Source organism: Drosophila takahashii, chromosome 2L, assembly GCF_030179915.1.
Source record: "Drosophila takahashii strain IR98-3 E-12201 chromosome 2L, DtakHiC1v2, whole genome shotgun sequence".
Taxonomy (NCBI): Eukaryota; Metazoa; Arthropoda; class Insecta; order Diptera; family Drosophilidae; genus Drosophila; species Drosophila takahashii.
In genome coordinates this window covers 7,452,914-7,468,642 of record NC_091678.1, presented here as the reverse complement: position 1 = coordinate 7,468,642, position 15,729 = coordinate 7,452,914, and the positions used below count along the sequence as shown (strand labels likewise).

The 15,729-nt window shown below is 42.7% G+C and overlaps 2 protein-coding genes across 5 annotated transcripts; one reads left to right on the top strand and one right to left on the bottom strand.

The window, feature by feature from the left end:
* Positions 1–1,691: 1,691 nt before the first annotated feature.
* Bub1 (Bub1 kinase) lies at positions 1,692–6,669 on the bottom strand. Of its 3 annotated transcripts, none has more exons than XM_070215619.1 (4): positions 5,457–6,669; positions 3,717–5,396; positions 2,209–2,982; positions 1,692–2,151 (listed from the first exon to the last, which is right to left on the bottom strand). In XM_070215619.1, the coding sequence occupies exons 1-3, from the start codon at positions 6,339–6,341 to the stop codon at positions 2,257–2,259; spliced, it is 3,291 nt and encodes a 1,096-aa protein (XP_070071720.1). In that variant the 5' UTR covers positions 6,342–6,669; the 3' UTR covers positions 1,692–2,151; positions 2,209–2,256. The 3 variants fall into 3 exon arrangements, with proteins under 3 accessions (XP_070071720.1, XP_070071721.1, XP_017006656.2); XM_070215620.1 differs by having other exon boundaries at positions 1,692–1,986; XM_017151167.3 differs by having other exon boundaries at positions 1,692–2,982; positions 5,457–6,668.
* Positions 6,670–7,095: 426 nt separating this feature from the next.
* Nin (blastoderm-specific gene 25D) lies at positions 7,096–15,717 on the top strand. 2 transcript variants are annotated; one of them, XM_070215521.1, is made up of 7 exons: positions 7,096–7,658; positions 9,042–9,286; positions 9,980–10,211; positions 11,500–13,222; positions 13,851–14,262; positions 14,327–14,438; positions 14,500–15,717. In XM_070215521.1, the coding sequence occupies exons 1-7, from the start codon at positions 7,424–7,426 to the stop codon at positions 14,748–14,750; spliced, it is 3,210 nt and encodes a 1,069-aa protein (XP_070071622.1). In that variant the 5' UTR covers positions 7,096–7,423; the 3' UTR covers positions 14,751–15,717. The 2 variants fall into 2 exon arrangements, with proteins under 2 accessions (XP_070071622.1, XP_017006642.2); XM_017151153.3 differs by having other exon boundaries at positions 7,096–7,682.
* Positions 15,718–15,729: the final 12 nt, after the last annotated feature.

Genomic DNA, 15,729 nt, shown 5'->3' with positions numbered 1-15,729 from the left:
AAAATTCTTGTCAAAGTATGTAAAAGTGTTCAATAGAGACTGATCAAAGTATTCATTACAAATAAATATTATAATAACTATTACTGTTTTGAATTTTTTACCTTTTTTTATTGTAAATAAAATAGAATTTAAGAAAAATAAATTTCAACAAAAATTCTACACTATGGCTTATAAATTAGAATTAAAACAAAAATTTAAATTAAAATGGTCACAAATTTTTTAAAAGAAAAGGTATAAAACAAGCGGCAATAAAGGAAAAATTAGAAAATTAAGAATTATTAAATAAAATAATATTATTAAATAATATACTAAAAATATATTAGAAAAATGATTTTAGTTAGTCTCTTCGAGAAAGAGCTTACCAACTCTTCCAGCTGAAAAAATAAATTATAGCAAAACAAACAAAAAATGGAAAAAATGATTAAATTAAAAACTATTTAATAACAAATGCAATAAGTTAGTATATTCTGGAGACAGCTTACCATCTCTTCATAGAGAAATCACAATCGGCAATCTTGGTTTAAAATCCTGACAAAGCCGCTTCAGCCGTTGACTAGCTGGTGAAAATAAGAGCCCGATTTGAACAAGTTTAATTGCTGGCAGGTACTTAATAAAAAGCTCTCCACTTTTCTGGGATTAAGACTTTTCCTTGAGCCGAGACCCGAATACCGTTAGCCCCTAATTAGAAACCAGTTAAGTGTCGCAGCTCAGCACTTAACTGATCTATTAACGTACTTCTTTTCACCCATTTCTATTTATTTATTTGGTTTTTTGTCAGCTTGGTTGGCTTTTTTTCTAGTGGGCTGGGTGATCGGGAATTTAGATTCAGATTGAGAGTTCGAGATCGAGATCGCCGTGGTGCCCCAGTGATCTAATAAACGCCGCATTGTCATTCGCTCCGCTTGGCAACTCCGCAGTCTGTCACTCAATGCTTAAAGCACCGAAAAACTGGGTCACATTCATTAATTTATCGCATGCAAAACAATCCGCGAAAAAAAAAATATCTAATGCTGCAGCTGACGTTGCCATTGCCATTTTGCAGCTTTTCCGTTGCAGTCGACACACAAAAAAATAGAAAGTTTTTCGCCAATCGCCGGCGGACTGCTGCAATTTTCTCTTTGCAATTTGATTAAATAAAATATTGTGTAAAAGCGACGCCGGCAGAGCAACTTTCCAACTGCAAACTGCAAAACTGCAGCCACGACTTCTAAGTCGGTTACTAGATGCAATAATAATTGCATTTGTCCCACTTTACTTTCACTTGGCGAACAACCAACGAGCAACAAGCTGGGAGCAACAAGCAACAAGCAACTCGCAACTAGCAACTAGCAACAAAAAGCCGCAGCGCAGGCGTCGACTTTGACTTTGTGTGCCTGTTGCAGCTTTTCCATCTCTTCTCTCTGTCTGTGTGTGTGTTGCATGAAAAGTTGCAACTTTTTCCAGTCGCTTGGTGGAAATTGTTTGCCGTTTGGTTGACTGGCAAAAAGGAAAAGTGGGTCAAGCGCACCATTGTTGTTCATGCTGCTTGTGTTGCTGCTGCTGCTGCCGCTGCTGTTACTTGTTGCATGCCCCCACTTAATTGACAATTGCCTGCAACACACACATTATACGTTTGCCACTTTGGCATTTGATTTACAAAACTGGGTTACCGGCTGCTTTCCTTTTTCTCGCTACCCATTTTTTTTCGTTGCTTTAACATTTCGTCAATTTATTCACTATCATTTAAAGTTCTTTATATATTACTCAATAGAATAGTACAGCAAGTTTTAATCTTAAACATATGTATGTTCGTTTCTTTTTTACATTGCATTCAATATACTGTTGTTCTTAGCTGTACATCAAAAAATTACATTTTAAATCCAGGGTTTTAGTTTTCTTTTCACAAACTCATTTCGCCAATTTTCGTTTTGATCGAGTCTGTGCCTAATATTTACATAGATTTTGAATTTCGTAGCGTACAATGTGCTCTTCTACTTTCCTGTTTTCCTTTTTTTGGCATCGAAACAATAAATAAAGTTAGAAAGATTAAATATTAAGAGTTAGGCAAAAAGAGTGTTTGTTTGTCAGAGAACTAAGCTAAGGTAAAACTTTTCAGTGGCCGAAAAAGTCAAATTATTTAGATTTTCTGTTCTTCAAAGAGTGGAAATGGTGCTAGATTGAAAGCTCAAACAATAAATCGGGTGACTTGGTCAACAGCGTTGTACTTACAAAACAATAGAATAAGAATAAAAATAAGAAGTAATAGGAATAGCTAGGTTATCGTCGATGCAGAATGTTGGACAAGGCGCGTATCTGCTTCTGCAGCTCCGAGTCCATGCGATAGGCCTCCTCCTCAAAGATCAGCCGCATCTCCTGCAGCGCCGGCAGCTTGTCCGCCTCCATGTTGAGCAGTTCGCCAAAGAACTTGGTCCACACATGCTTCTTGAGGTAGCGCGGCAGCTTCTGTCGGATCTCCCAGCTGGAGCCCTTCTTCTGCGGCTGCATATAGTCGCCGAAGAGCATCACATGCACGGTGGCCGCAATGCAGAAGAGATCCGTTTCGTAGGACCAACTGCGTCCCTCCTGCATCTCGATGCAGGTAAAGCCATCCGTTTGCACCACCTTGCGGAACTTGGTGCGCTCCGCGTCCGGAAAGAGGGTCATGTCGATGGCGCAACCAAAGTCAATCAGCCGCAGCGATGGCAGCGAACTGTCCACATTGGGCACACGCATCAGCAGGAAGTTGTCCGGCTTGATGTCCGCATGGATGATGTGCTGCCGGTGCAGGTGGTCCACGATGTTGCAGATCTGCGCCGAGAAGTGCATCACCAGCGATTCGTGCATCACCTTGGTGGTGGCCTGCCGGATCTTGTTGTTGATGTCCAGCAGCGAGCCGAACGGCGAGAACTCGGTGGCTATTAGGCTTGCATTCGGGGCGATGATCGCCGTGGAAATGTCCATCAGGCCGGGCAACACCTCCGGGTCTGTGATGCGTTTCAGCACCTGAAAAAAAGGGAATTTTGTTTTATTTATATGACCATTTTGTTGGGTTTAAGTTGGTAGTAAAAGGAGTAGTCGAGTATAAAAAAAAATTAGTAAAATTAAAAAAAAAAAAAAGTAAATTATTAAATTGTAAAAATAAATTTAATATCTTACTTTCTTAATAATTTTGTATAGCACCTAAAAAAATACATCTTTGAAACCAAAATACAAATTATTAATATTAAACTTGTTTTATAGTACTCAAAAAGAGAGATATTTAAAAGCAAAATAAATAGTATTAATATTAAGAATTTTATGGTACTCAAAAAACGAGATATTTAAAACCAAAATAAATATTATTAATATTAAGTATTTTATAGTACTCAAAAAAGAGATATTTAAACCCAAAATAAATACTATTAATACTATTGTTTTATTTTCTATAGTACTCAAAAAAAGAGATATTTGAAACAAAAATAAATATTATTAAAACTATTGTAATAGATATTTAAAACCAAAATAAATATTATTAATACGAAGTATTTTATAGTATATAATAATATAATATAATATAATTAATAATATTGAAATATTTTTAATAGTACTCAAAAAAAGAAATATTCGAAACCAAAATAAAAATTATTAATACTTTTGTAATATTTTCTATATAACTCATAAATAGAGACATTTAAAACCAAAATAAATATTATTAATATTAAGTATTTTGTATATTTTATATCTCCCTGATTCCTCACCTGATCACATATGTAGATTTCCCAGGTGTTTGGGGGCTTCTGGTACTTGAGGGCCACCACATTGCCGGTGCGGGAGTCGGTGGCTTTGTAAACCGATCCGTAGGATCCTCTTCCCACCTCCTTGTCAATGTTAAAGGTCACGCCTTCGAGGACATTCAGCGTGCGAGTGTTGGATATTTTTGGCAGTAGTGTTTGCACAATCTTGTAGCTGGCATGCGCGTCATGATCGCCCGGAAAGTCCAGCTTGGCCAGGAAGGCGCGGCACAGTTCGCTATTAAAAGGATCGATGGCTTCCTTGGCCATGTGGCGAGCAATTGTCTCGACGGCTTTCGAGAGCCGCCGCTCCTGAGCCTCCGTATCGTGCTGGGTGGCAAAGTACGAGTTCTCCTGGAACGTGGAGAAGTCGGCCAAAGTGCTATTGCCATTATTATTGTTGCTGGTGTTATTATTATTGTTCGTGGTGTGCGTCTGCAGGGTCTTATTGACCGGATGGAGGATTTGCTGCTGTTGCGAAGTATCGCGGAAGTTGAGTCTATCCACGGCCAAGGCCAGCGAGCTATTTGAGTTATCCAAAGCGGTGGCGCTGGAGAAGGAAAAATTGGCATTATCATTGAATGCCACACTACTCGAGCTGGCAGCTTCCGCCGCCGAGGAAGCCGAGTTACTGTTGCTGCAGAGATCCGGCTGGAACTTGCTGCGCTTGACTTTGGTGCGTGCCCTGCGATAGCCGTTCGCCTCGCTCTTCGGCGTGGATGTCTGGCCCAGCATGTAGGGATGAAAGTGATGATGGCCGCCACCGTTCCGGTGACGCTGGATGGGAATTGGAGAAGCGGGCGCAGGTTCCGGCGGCGCAGGATGAACTGCCGGCGGTGGCTGCTGGATTATCTGTTGCTGTGGTTGTTGCTGCTGCTGTTGATGCTGATAAACATTCTCTATGGTATAGGCACTGTAGGTGCTGCTGGGCTCCTTTTTGAACTTGATCTTGATTGAGCGGTTCTCCTGCTCGAAAGTGGTTTGCGCACTGAACTGCACGCCATTGGTGTAGGGTTCGCTGGGCTCCTCCTCCTCGTCGTCGTCCTCCTCCTCATCAGATTCATCCTCTTCATTAGCACCTGCTGCTTCCTCCTCCTCCTCCTCTTCAGCCTCCTCCGCCTCGTTGTCTTCATTCTCCTGACCACTGCTATTGTTGTTCTGCCCGTAAAGAGCTCCGTCCACGGCAGTCATGTAATAGGATGTCTGCGACTCGTAGGAATCATAAAGAGTTTGTTGCTGCGGCTGTTGTTCTACCGGCTCTTCTTCCTCCGCTGCTGCTGCTGGCTTGGCCTTCTGTTCCATCAACTGTTTATACTTTCTGGCCAGTATCTCCTCGGGACTGTACTCTATCCCAGCTCCCGGTGGATAAACCAACTGCTTGGCATAGTGGCACACCCGCGAGGGATCGTCGGGCTCTTCGAGCGTGAGAGCAGGCTTCCAGGTCTCATGGTTGTTGCGCCCGTAGGCGTGGAAATTGCGCGGCAAACGCAGGCCAGCTATTTCGCTGGTCACGGGGGGATTACTAGGTTGAACCACAGGCTGTGGATTGCCATTGCCATTGTGTTGCTGCTGTTGCGCTTGCTGTTGCGTTGCTGCAGGCTGTTGTGGCGGCGGCAACTGTTGCTGTTGCGCTGGTGCGTAGTTAGGCTGAAAAAGGAAAAGGTATCCTTTATAAAAGAGTTTTATAAATATGGTAAAAATGCTTACCTCTGCCACTGGATTATATTGCTGCTGCTGGACATTGGCTGTGGGAATTGCTGCTGCTGCAGGCTGTGGCTCATAGCGTGGCTGCTCCTGGTAGTGAGCCTGCTGATAGGCCGCCGGCTGTTGAGGTTGTGCGACGGGATGCGGCTGATATTGCTGGTAGACATTCTGCTGATATGGCTGGGGACGGTGTTGCTGCTGTGGTGGATAGCTCTGCGGCATCTGCTGCTGTGCATAGTTGGTCAGTTGCTGCAGTGCATCAGGCTGTTGTTGCAACTGCTGCTGCTGCTGCAATTGCTGCTGTTGCTGCTGCCGCTGATGAAACAACGACCTAGCATAACTAAACTTGGTGTGGGCATGCTGCAGCTCCGAGTTGCTCTGCGCCTTCTCCTGGAAGGCCAGGTTAAAGACCGCCTCGGCATCCTTGAACTCCTCGCGCGACTCGTAGTAGGCGGCCCAGCCAATGTAAAAGGCGGCCACCTGGCGACCGGTGCCCCGTTGAAACAAAACCTGGTAGAAGTGCAGCGGATCCGTTTGCATAGCTATATACTTAAGCCATAGCCTCACCAAGCGGGCATCCTGTCGATAGTAGTCGTTGTGCTCGTAAACAGTGAGACAGCGTTCCAGAGTCTCCCTAAACTTGAGCTCCGGATCGCTGTGCGCGTGGTTTTCGTACCAGCAGATGTAGTTGTACCAGTGATCCAGGGGATCGGGTCCCTGGTAGAGGGAAATGGCATGCTCCCAGGCCTGCTTGTCCTTCAGGAAGCCGTGCATCTCATCCGGACTGGCCAGCGGCGGTTGTCCAGCTGCTACGATTCCTGCTGATCCTCCTGCAGCTCCTGCGCCGCCGCTTCCCGATCCCTGGCGCATGTACGAGTGCATGGCCATGACTCGGGGATTTCCCTGATCCTGATCCTAATCCCGCCGTGGATCGTGGAAAAAACAAAGAATCCGCTTGCTTTCCTCTCCACTCGCAAGTCTCGGATTTCGGATTTTGGATTTCGGAGTGCTGCAGTGGTGCCCCTCTGGCCGAGATTCGACCGGATTTGGCGCCCTCACTCAGTTAATCCCTCGGCGTCGTCGCCTGGCACCGGTGGCACATGATTTTCCGGTTGAGTTTTCCACTCGCTGGCTGCGATCACGGATATTTTTGATTTTTTCCTCTTTTTAGCTTGCAAATGGAATTTTATTAGTGCTGCAAAACAATCGATAGAACTATCGGCTGGCGGCTGTCGGAGCGATGGACTGCTATCGATAGCGCGATAGAAACGTGTTGTTGCGGGTTTTTAACTTAAATTAAATTACTTATAAATTATATGATTAAGGTGTGGAGTTTTTAACTAAGAATAATTTAAAATTGATTTAATTCTCCTTAAGTTTGTTTAAATTTGCAACTGCCTTTGTTGCACTGCTTTGTTGCCCAAGCAAGCAGTTTAACTATGTCGTTTTACAACACTTAACATATAAAAAGATAAACAACGTGAAAGCTATTTAAATTGAATTTATTTGTAATTAAAATTATAAATTATAGATTCTTTTTATTTTAATTTAGTTTCAATTGCATTTTCCAAACAATACTCCCGATAGTCCCAAAACTAAGCGATAGTGCCACCTCCATCAGAAGTTCGCTAACGGCCCACCAGAGGGCGCCACCGTACAATATTACTGCATTATTGTTTTTTATCAGAAATTACGCTATTCCTAATCCCCAAAAAAACCGCAAACGCGCGAGTGTTTATGTTTCGTCTCCAAGTGCATATCATAGATTAGTAGTGTTAGTAACCCCGCAGCGCCCTGCTCTCCAAAAATACACGCGTAATTCCCCCCACCCACGCACTCCCAGTTTTTTTTGTTTTCGACCCCTGACTGCGTTTGTGGATTTTCCCCAAAAAAAAAACGAAGAAAAATTTTGGGCACCCTATCGATTTCACCGGCCGCAAACTGAATTCCCCAGGATAATAGCACGGATAATGGAGGTTTCCGCCGATCCCTACGAGCAGAAGCTCTATCAAATGTTCCGGAGCTGCGAGAAGAATGGAAATGGCCTGCTGGACGAGAAGTCGCTGCTGAAATTGTGCTCCCTGTTGGAACTCCGGGATCAGGGATCCGCACTGATCACCAGTTTGGGCGGCAGTCACCAGGTGGGCGTGTCCTTTGGCCAATTTAAGGAGGCGCTACTCAATTTCCTGGGATCCGAATTCGATGGTACGACGTCATCGGGCTTTATGGGTGAGATAACACTAAGAGTCGTCGGTCCGGTCACCCATACTAGGAATATCGTGAGATATATAGCCGCTATAGCTAACGCGACAGGTTCTCATAAAGCAACATCATCATCATACGGGGCTTATCTGTAATTGCGCCTTAATTGCCTTTCAAACAACATCAGATAATTACAGATTGTTTGCCAGCCACTTATTAGAGATAGTAATTCCGTTTTGACGGGGAGTTTAGAATGGAATATACAGAAGTTTTTCAATAAATCAATCAATATTCACAAAAATGTTATAGAACACCAATTTAAGATGATTAGAACTAGATCTTCCGAGATCCTATGGAACAGTGAACTTTTAACATTTTATTCCATATTTCTTATAGCAACTGTACGATCTTTAAAACGGAATATAGAGAAGTTTTTTAATAAATCAATCAATATTAACGATAATATTATAGAACACCAATTAAAGATGCTTAGAACTAAATCTTCCGAGATCCTAAAAAACAGTTAATCTGCTACCTATGACATTAACATTTTATTCCATATTTCTTATACCAACTGTACGATCTTTAAAACGGAGTATAGAGAAGTTTCCCAATAACTCAATCAATAATCCCAAAAATGGTAGATAAGATCAATTTAAGATGATTAGAAATAGATCTTCCGAGATCCTAAGGAACAGTTAACTTACCACCTATGAAATAAACATTTTATTCCATATTTCTTATATCAACTGTACGACTTTTTAACAAACCAGTTTCTCAGATTTAACAAGTAACACCACAAATTTATAATATTAATTCCATTTCATTAATAACAAACCCGATAATCAATTAAAATGAAGTAAAACCAATAATACTTTCAAAAAGATATTCTTATAGCAGCTATAAAGTGTTGTAATCTATGCGAAAATCTAAGGGCTAATTTGCAAGGATCAAGTAGAAATACGTATACCCAAAATTTTCAAATCTTATCCGCTGGTGTGGAAATTTTCTAGTCAAAAATAGGATGCCGAAGGGTACGAATATCATAATCAGTTCGCGGATTAGCACATTGGCAGCTGGCGGTCATAAAACCAAAGATGCAATTGCCAATTTTTTACGACCCACAACTGGTGGGGTCGCCTACCTGATCCTAAAAGCAAACCTTATCAGGTAGTCTGCATATCTGGTGGTCCTGCATAAATACGAGGCTCATTCAGTTCAGCATCTTAGTCTCTATCGAAATGGGAACACGATTGTATTACCGCCAATCTGGCGGACAGTTATGCGATCCGATTATTGAGAAGTTAGCCGCTCGCTTTGGTAGTCACCTGAGATCCATTCAACTCCTCCAGTTCGCTACTAACCTATATTTGTTGAATCTTTCAGAGCGTTCGCTGGTGATCACAGATGAGCCTTTGACCAGCACATATATCGAGAGTCCTCCGGAGTCTTCCGATCGCGAAGTTTCACCCAAACTCATAGTGGGCACCAAGAAGTACGGACGCCGCTCCAGGCCGCATCAGGGAATCTACGAGTTGTCCGTCACGGATTCGGATAATACGGACGAGGATCAGCTGCAGCAGCAGCAGAAGCAGCGGAGTCTCAACGGCTGCGATGAGCTGGGAGTTCAGGTGGGTGTTTTATAAAGTTAATCATGAAGTCACGTACTAAGTGGCGATACAACTTCTGGCGGTGTAAGCGATAATGATTAGTAAACAGATTTTTTTTATGAAGTGGAAATACTTATAGCACAGTAGATAGTGATGAAGTAACTTAATAAGTTGGTCAAAAATGAAATCTCAAATATTAAGTTCAGCTTTTTTTATTGAGATTTTATATTTACAACACATAGATTTAAAGGACTAAAAATAGCCATCAATCAAAATGCTTTTCTCAAATATTTAGTTCAGAAGTTTTTATTGAGATTTCATATTTACAACACAGAGAAAAAAATTACCAAAAGTTGTCATCAATCGGGTATTTTTTCATATAAATTTTGGTCCGTTCTGTGTGCATATCAATATGATATTACATATAATTTTGCACCATATTGATATGAATGATTGATATGAAATCTTAGCATTATGTTTTGGAAAAATTTATATGAAATAAGATCAATTTGATATTGTTCCGTTTTTTTCTCTGTGTAGGGCTAAAATCTCTCCTCAGCGGATATAAACACTACTTTTAAAATATTTTTTACAAATTCTGATGCTCCAGCATTACGGACTTGGGATCTACACTGATTTCTAAAATGTCAACGATTGTATTATATTAATATATTATACTTTATAATAAAACTATCTAATTTTCCCTTCTAACAGGTCCAACGTTCCTCCTCCCAGAGCGATCTTCCCGGCAGCCGACGGCTGCGTTCCGTTCACACCAGCGGTAGCAAGCTGAAGAGATGTGCTTCGCTGCCGGCACGCCGGATTATTCAGTCCAAAATGCACAACACCTCCACGGGGGCGAATACTTCACCGACGGCCGCGGCCAAGTTGAAGCAGCTTTCCACCCAGAGTCAGACGCAGCACAGTAGCAGCGTGGAATCACTGGGTAAGCTATTATCTCCGTCCCCGTTTGCCCCTGCCACTCCCCCTTTCCCTTGTTGTTGTTAGCCCAAAATACCCAAAATTACGTTTGAAGCAATGATTAAAGTACAAAAAACACTCGTAGGCCATCACCTGGCCTCCGATCACCGGAGAAGCTACCACGGCGGCCGTTGGTCAAGTTGCAAAGGTTTGTGCGCTCTCGAGCAATTGTCAACACACCACCTCCCAAAACCCACACCCAAAACCACCGAAAACCCCAACCCACCAGTCATTCGGTGTCTAATCGCACCCTATGTAGCCGCACATTTGATTCGCTCTATTTACTCGTATAATCACATATCCTAAATTTCCTACCCCTAGTAAAGCTGTTCGCTTCTTGAGGATTTCAATAAATATGTAGCTTAAGGAGAAGTATTTAATTAAAGCTATATTATTAAAGCTATCATCCATTAAATAGGAACGTTAATTATTTTTTCCGTTTTATTGATTTATTATTTTTTTGAAGAACCATTGGATAATCACATATCCTTAATTTCCTACCCCTAGTTTACTCCTTGAAGAGTTCAATAAATATGTAGCTTAATTAAAGCTATGGTGTTATATATATAATCAATATTAGGATAGGAATATTATTGCTTTGGAACTTTAATTTTTCGATTTTCTTGATTTATGATTATTTTGAAGAACCATTTGATTCGTTCTATGTACTCTTATAATCACATCTTCCAAATTTCCTACCCCTAGTAAAGCTGTTTAATCAAAGCTATAGTATTGAATATATAGACAATATAAAAGCTATCATCCATTAAATAGGAACGTTATTGATTTGGAACTTTTATTTTTCCATTTTCGTGATTATTTATTATTTTACTCGGGTAATCATATATTCTACATTTCCTACCCCTAGTAAACCTGTTTACTCCTTGAGATCTTCAATAAATATGTAGCCCAAGGAGAAGTATATAATTAAAGCTATATAATCAATATTAAGCTAGGAACATTATTGATTTGAATCTTTTATTTTACCTTTTTCTTGATTTATTATTATTAATTTCCCCCTTTTGAAGAACCATTCGATAAAGAGAAACAGCAAACTTTCGGCGCTTTCGCTTACACCATCGACAACCACAACCACAACCACATCCACACCCACAACCAACCCACTCCCAATCCCACACACCCACCTGGTATCTTGGGCTATATTCGTATATTTAATGTGTACATATATAAAAACAGAGCCGCTTATCTTATTCGTCCCACGCTAATTGTTAATTGCTAATGATGATTTCCAGACACGGTGACGCCGCAGCAGCTGGAGACGATCTCGGTGCACAGCATCATCGAGGCCTGGGAGCTGGCCAGCATTGTGAACAGTCGCACTTTGCTCCATGTGCTCGGTTTCGATGAGGAGGAGGAGGTGAATCTGCAGCAGCTGACCAAGGCGCTGGAGGAGGAGCTGCGCGGTCTGGATGGCGATCAGGAGCAGTCGAATATGCTGCGTGCTTTGGCCGCTCTGCAAACCACCGAGTTGGCCAACTACCGACTGGCCTTCCGGCAGCAGCACGAGGAGAACCTCAAGCTGAGGGCAGATAATAAGGCGGCCAACCAAAGGGTTGCCTTGTTGGCCGTAGAAGTGGATGAGCGGCATGCCTCGCTGGAGGACAGCTCCAAGCAGCAGGTGGCGCAGCTGGAGCAGCGACATGCCAGCATGGTGAGGGAACTCACGCTGCGAATGAGCAATGATCGCGATCATTGGACCAGCATGACGGGCAAGCTGGAGGCGCAGCTGAAGGCCTTTGAGCAGGAGGAGATTCGTCTCAAAACGGAGCTCGAACTGCTGCGCGCGGAGAACGCGGAACTGGAAACGGAGCAGCAAAAGGCGCACGTACAACTCACCGAGCTGCTCGAGCAGAACATTAAGCTTAATGAGGAACTGGCCCACAGGCCGAGCATCGCTGGCACTCCCGAGCACAGTCCATTGCGTCCGCGCAGGCACAGCGAGGACAAGGAGGAAGAGATGCTGCAGCTGATGGAGAAGCTGGCTGCTTTGCAAATGGAGAACGCCCAGCTGCGTGACAAGACTGACGAACTGACCATCGAAATCGAGAGCTTAAATGTGGAGCTAATCCGTTCGAAAACCAAAGGGAAGAAGGAGGAACAGGAGGCGGCTGCCACGGCCACCAAAAGGCGCGGAGATTCCCCTAGCAAAACACATCTTACAGAGGAAAGTCCGCGCCTGGGAAAGCAGCGCAAGTGCACCGAAGACGGCGAGCAGAGCGGCGATTGGTTGGCTTTGAACTCTGAGCTGCAGAGGAGTCAAAGCCAAGATGAGGAGCTAAACAATCTCAGGCAAAGGGTGACCGAATTGGAGACCGAACTAAAGGCCGCCAAGGAGGGCAGATCTCTCACCCCCGAAAGCCGCTCCAAAGAACTCGAAGCCAGCCTCGAGCAAATGCAGCGCGCCTATGAGGATTGCGAGGACTACTGGCAAACGAAACTCAGCGACGAGCGGCAGATGTTCGAGAAGGAGCGACAGATCTACGAGGATGAGCAGCACGAGAGCGACAAGAAGTTCACCGAGCTGATGGAGAAGGTGCGCGAGTACGAGGAGCAGTTCAGCAAGGATGGCCGCCTGTCGCCCATCGATGAGCGGGATATGCTAGAGCAGCAGTATGTGGAATTGGAGGCAGAGGCGGCCCAACTGCGCACGAGTTCCGTGCAAATGCTCGAGGAGAAGAGCCAAGAGATTAGCTCCCTGCAGTCGGAGATTGAGGATCTGCGACAGCGGCTGGGCGAAAGCGTGGAGATTCTCACGGGTGCCTGTGAACTCACCTCCGAATCGGTGGCCCAATTAAGTGCCGAGGCGGGCAAAAGTCCAGCCAGTTCGCCCATCAGCTACTTGTGGCTGCAGAGCACCATTCAGGAGCCTGCCAAATCCCTAGCCGATCGAGATGAGGCCACCGCCAGTGCCATCGAACTGCTGGGAGGCTCGCCATCGCACAAGACAGCCAGTCGGTGAGTATGCGAAGCCACTCTCTGTGTGTCCATGGTGTTTGCATCCTCATAATTTGCACTGTTTTGTCCTGTACATATATGTTTTGATTTAGTTCCTCACATCTAACCATATCATATCTAAGCTAATCTAGTCTTTAAGTTTATGTATGTGTTTGTTCAATAAATATAATTTATACTCACAAAGGAATTCATAAAGGTCTTGAGTTATAAAAATAAATTTCAGCGAAAAATAAACTTGAATAAGTTTATAAACATATCCATTCGAAAAAGATTACTAAAACCTTTGAATGTTTAGAATCTTAAAATTCAGGATTACAAATTAAATAAAATCGGAGAATCAAAATTTGATCTTTTAAAATTTTTTTCGTTGAAAAAGCTTAGGTAGGTGCTATAATAAAATGTTTTCCAGAATATCTTAGGCAAAATGTAGGTAATAAGAAATTCATTGGCCACTATTTCAAATAAATGTCCTTGGTTAATTTTAAAATCAGAATCATTTGACACTAAATATTATTTAAACGATAACAAAGTAATTATACCATAATATTGCAGTTTTTTAATGTTTTCGAAAGCTTTCCTATGTATACATTACGATTCCATAAATTCCCTAATTGCTTCGTTTGAACAGCAATAACCTCACCACTTCGGAGACATCCATCTTCAGCACCACACCCTTTGAGAGCTCCCAATCGAATCCTTCGCCCACGAACAGTGGTACCACCAATGTCGGTCCAGCGCCCATCAGCAAACCCAAGCGGGCCCAGAGTCCTCAGCAGGTTCAATCGGAGGGAGAGATTGCCGATTGTGAGACCTCGTCGACGGCGTCCAACAAGAGCTTCGAATCCACCAGCAAAACATCTTGCCTTAGCCACGAAAAGTGCAGCAGTCCGTCGGCCCTGAAGGAGGAACTGAAACGACTCAAGTTCTTTGAGCTTTCCCTCAAGGAGCAGATCAAGGATTTGAGCCTTCAACGCGACGGTTTGGTAATGGAACTGCAGCAGTTGCAGGAGGCACGACCCGTGCTCGAAAAGGCCTATGCGGTGAGCAGAACAACTAGTTAGTTATGGTATATATTTTAATATAAATTGTATATCTGTTCTTTAGCGAACAACGCATCCAACGCTTCAGCAGCGACTGAACCAATTGGAGCTGCGGAATCGCCATCTGCAGAATGTCATCAAGCAGCAGCAGCAGTACACCGAGTCCCTGATGCAGCGTGAGTAAATTAAAGGGGTTTTTAAAAAAGAATATTTAGTAAAATAAATTATATCATCCAGAATCCTGGCGGCAGCATCAAGTGGAGCTCAATGAACTGCATAGCCGCATTGAAACCCAGGGAGTTATGCTGGCCGATCAAACACAGCGCCTGCAGAGTGCCGACATCCTGGTGAAGGATCTCTATGTGGAGAACTCTCATCTGACGGCCACTGTGCAGCGTTTGGAGCAGCAGCGGGCCAGGGTGAACCTTATCCATCAGCAGCAGCAACAGCAGCGACTTGTGGGCGGCGGACTGCCCGGCATGCCTTAGTTTGCCAATCCTGTTTTGGCAAACGGATATAGTTTATAGTTAAAGAAAAAAAACAAAAGACAACCTGAGAAGAGGTGCTCAGCATCAGCAGACATCGAACATGCACCTATATATCGTTATAGACTAAGTTTGCATACTCGTCGTATTCGTACGTTGCGTTTTTTTGTGAATGAATGTGAATATCCATGTTGTTCGACACGAGAGCACCGCGGCAGCAATAACCAATGTGACTTTAACTTAAACTTAAAACTCACCCACGCGCAAATGAGGAACAATCCACACTAGTGTACCAATTTGTAACACATCTAGTAAGCGACTAACCTATATGAACGGAGAAACTATTTACACACACTAAATGTATACTCGATTGGACATAGGAGTACCCAGCATATATATAGACATATGTTCGTTCTTGTCTCACTGAAATGTTGACCTTACTAATTGACTACTGAAATAGTTATCGTATATTAATTATATTAGAAGAAACAGTATTTTAAATTTGTTATGCGTCTGAGTAGGCGAGCACGTTTATCAATGTTTACCACGTGCCCAAATCAAATGCATCGGAATTGTTGTTAATTTTATTGGTAGAGAAAGCGAAAATGAGCGTGAAAAAAAATGATCTATAATATTGATATAATGTAATAACGACAAAAGACCTGTAAAGCTGTAACCATACACACGAATCTATGTATTTAAATTGCGATTTAAGTTAGCCAATACTCTTCAATATTGCTTTTGCGAACGCGACATTTTGTTAAACCTTTTTTCGTCCCAATAACTCACTCTATTTAAATGTATAAAAAACCCTCAATTTAGTTACTTGCCACTCGATTCACTTAACTGTGGCGATCAGTGCTTCAATCAATACTTTCGATCAAAATAGAAGTTTACTTTTTAAAAGTATCAAAAAAATAATACAACAAAAAAACCAAATATACAATTATTTAAAAAACCGAATCATAAAGAGTTGACTTTA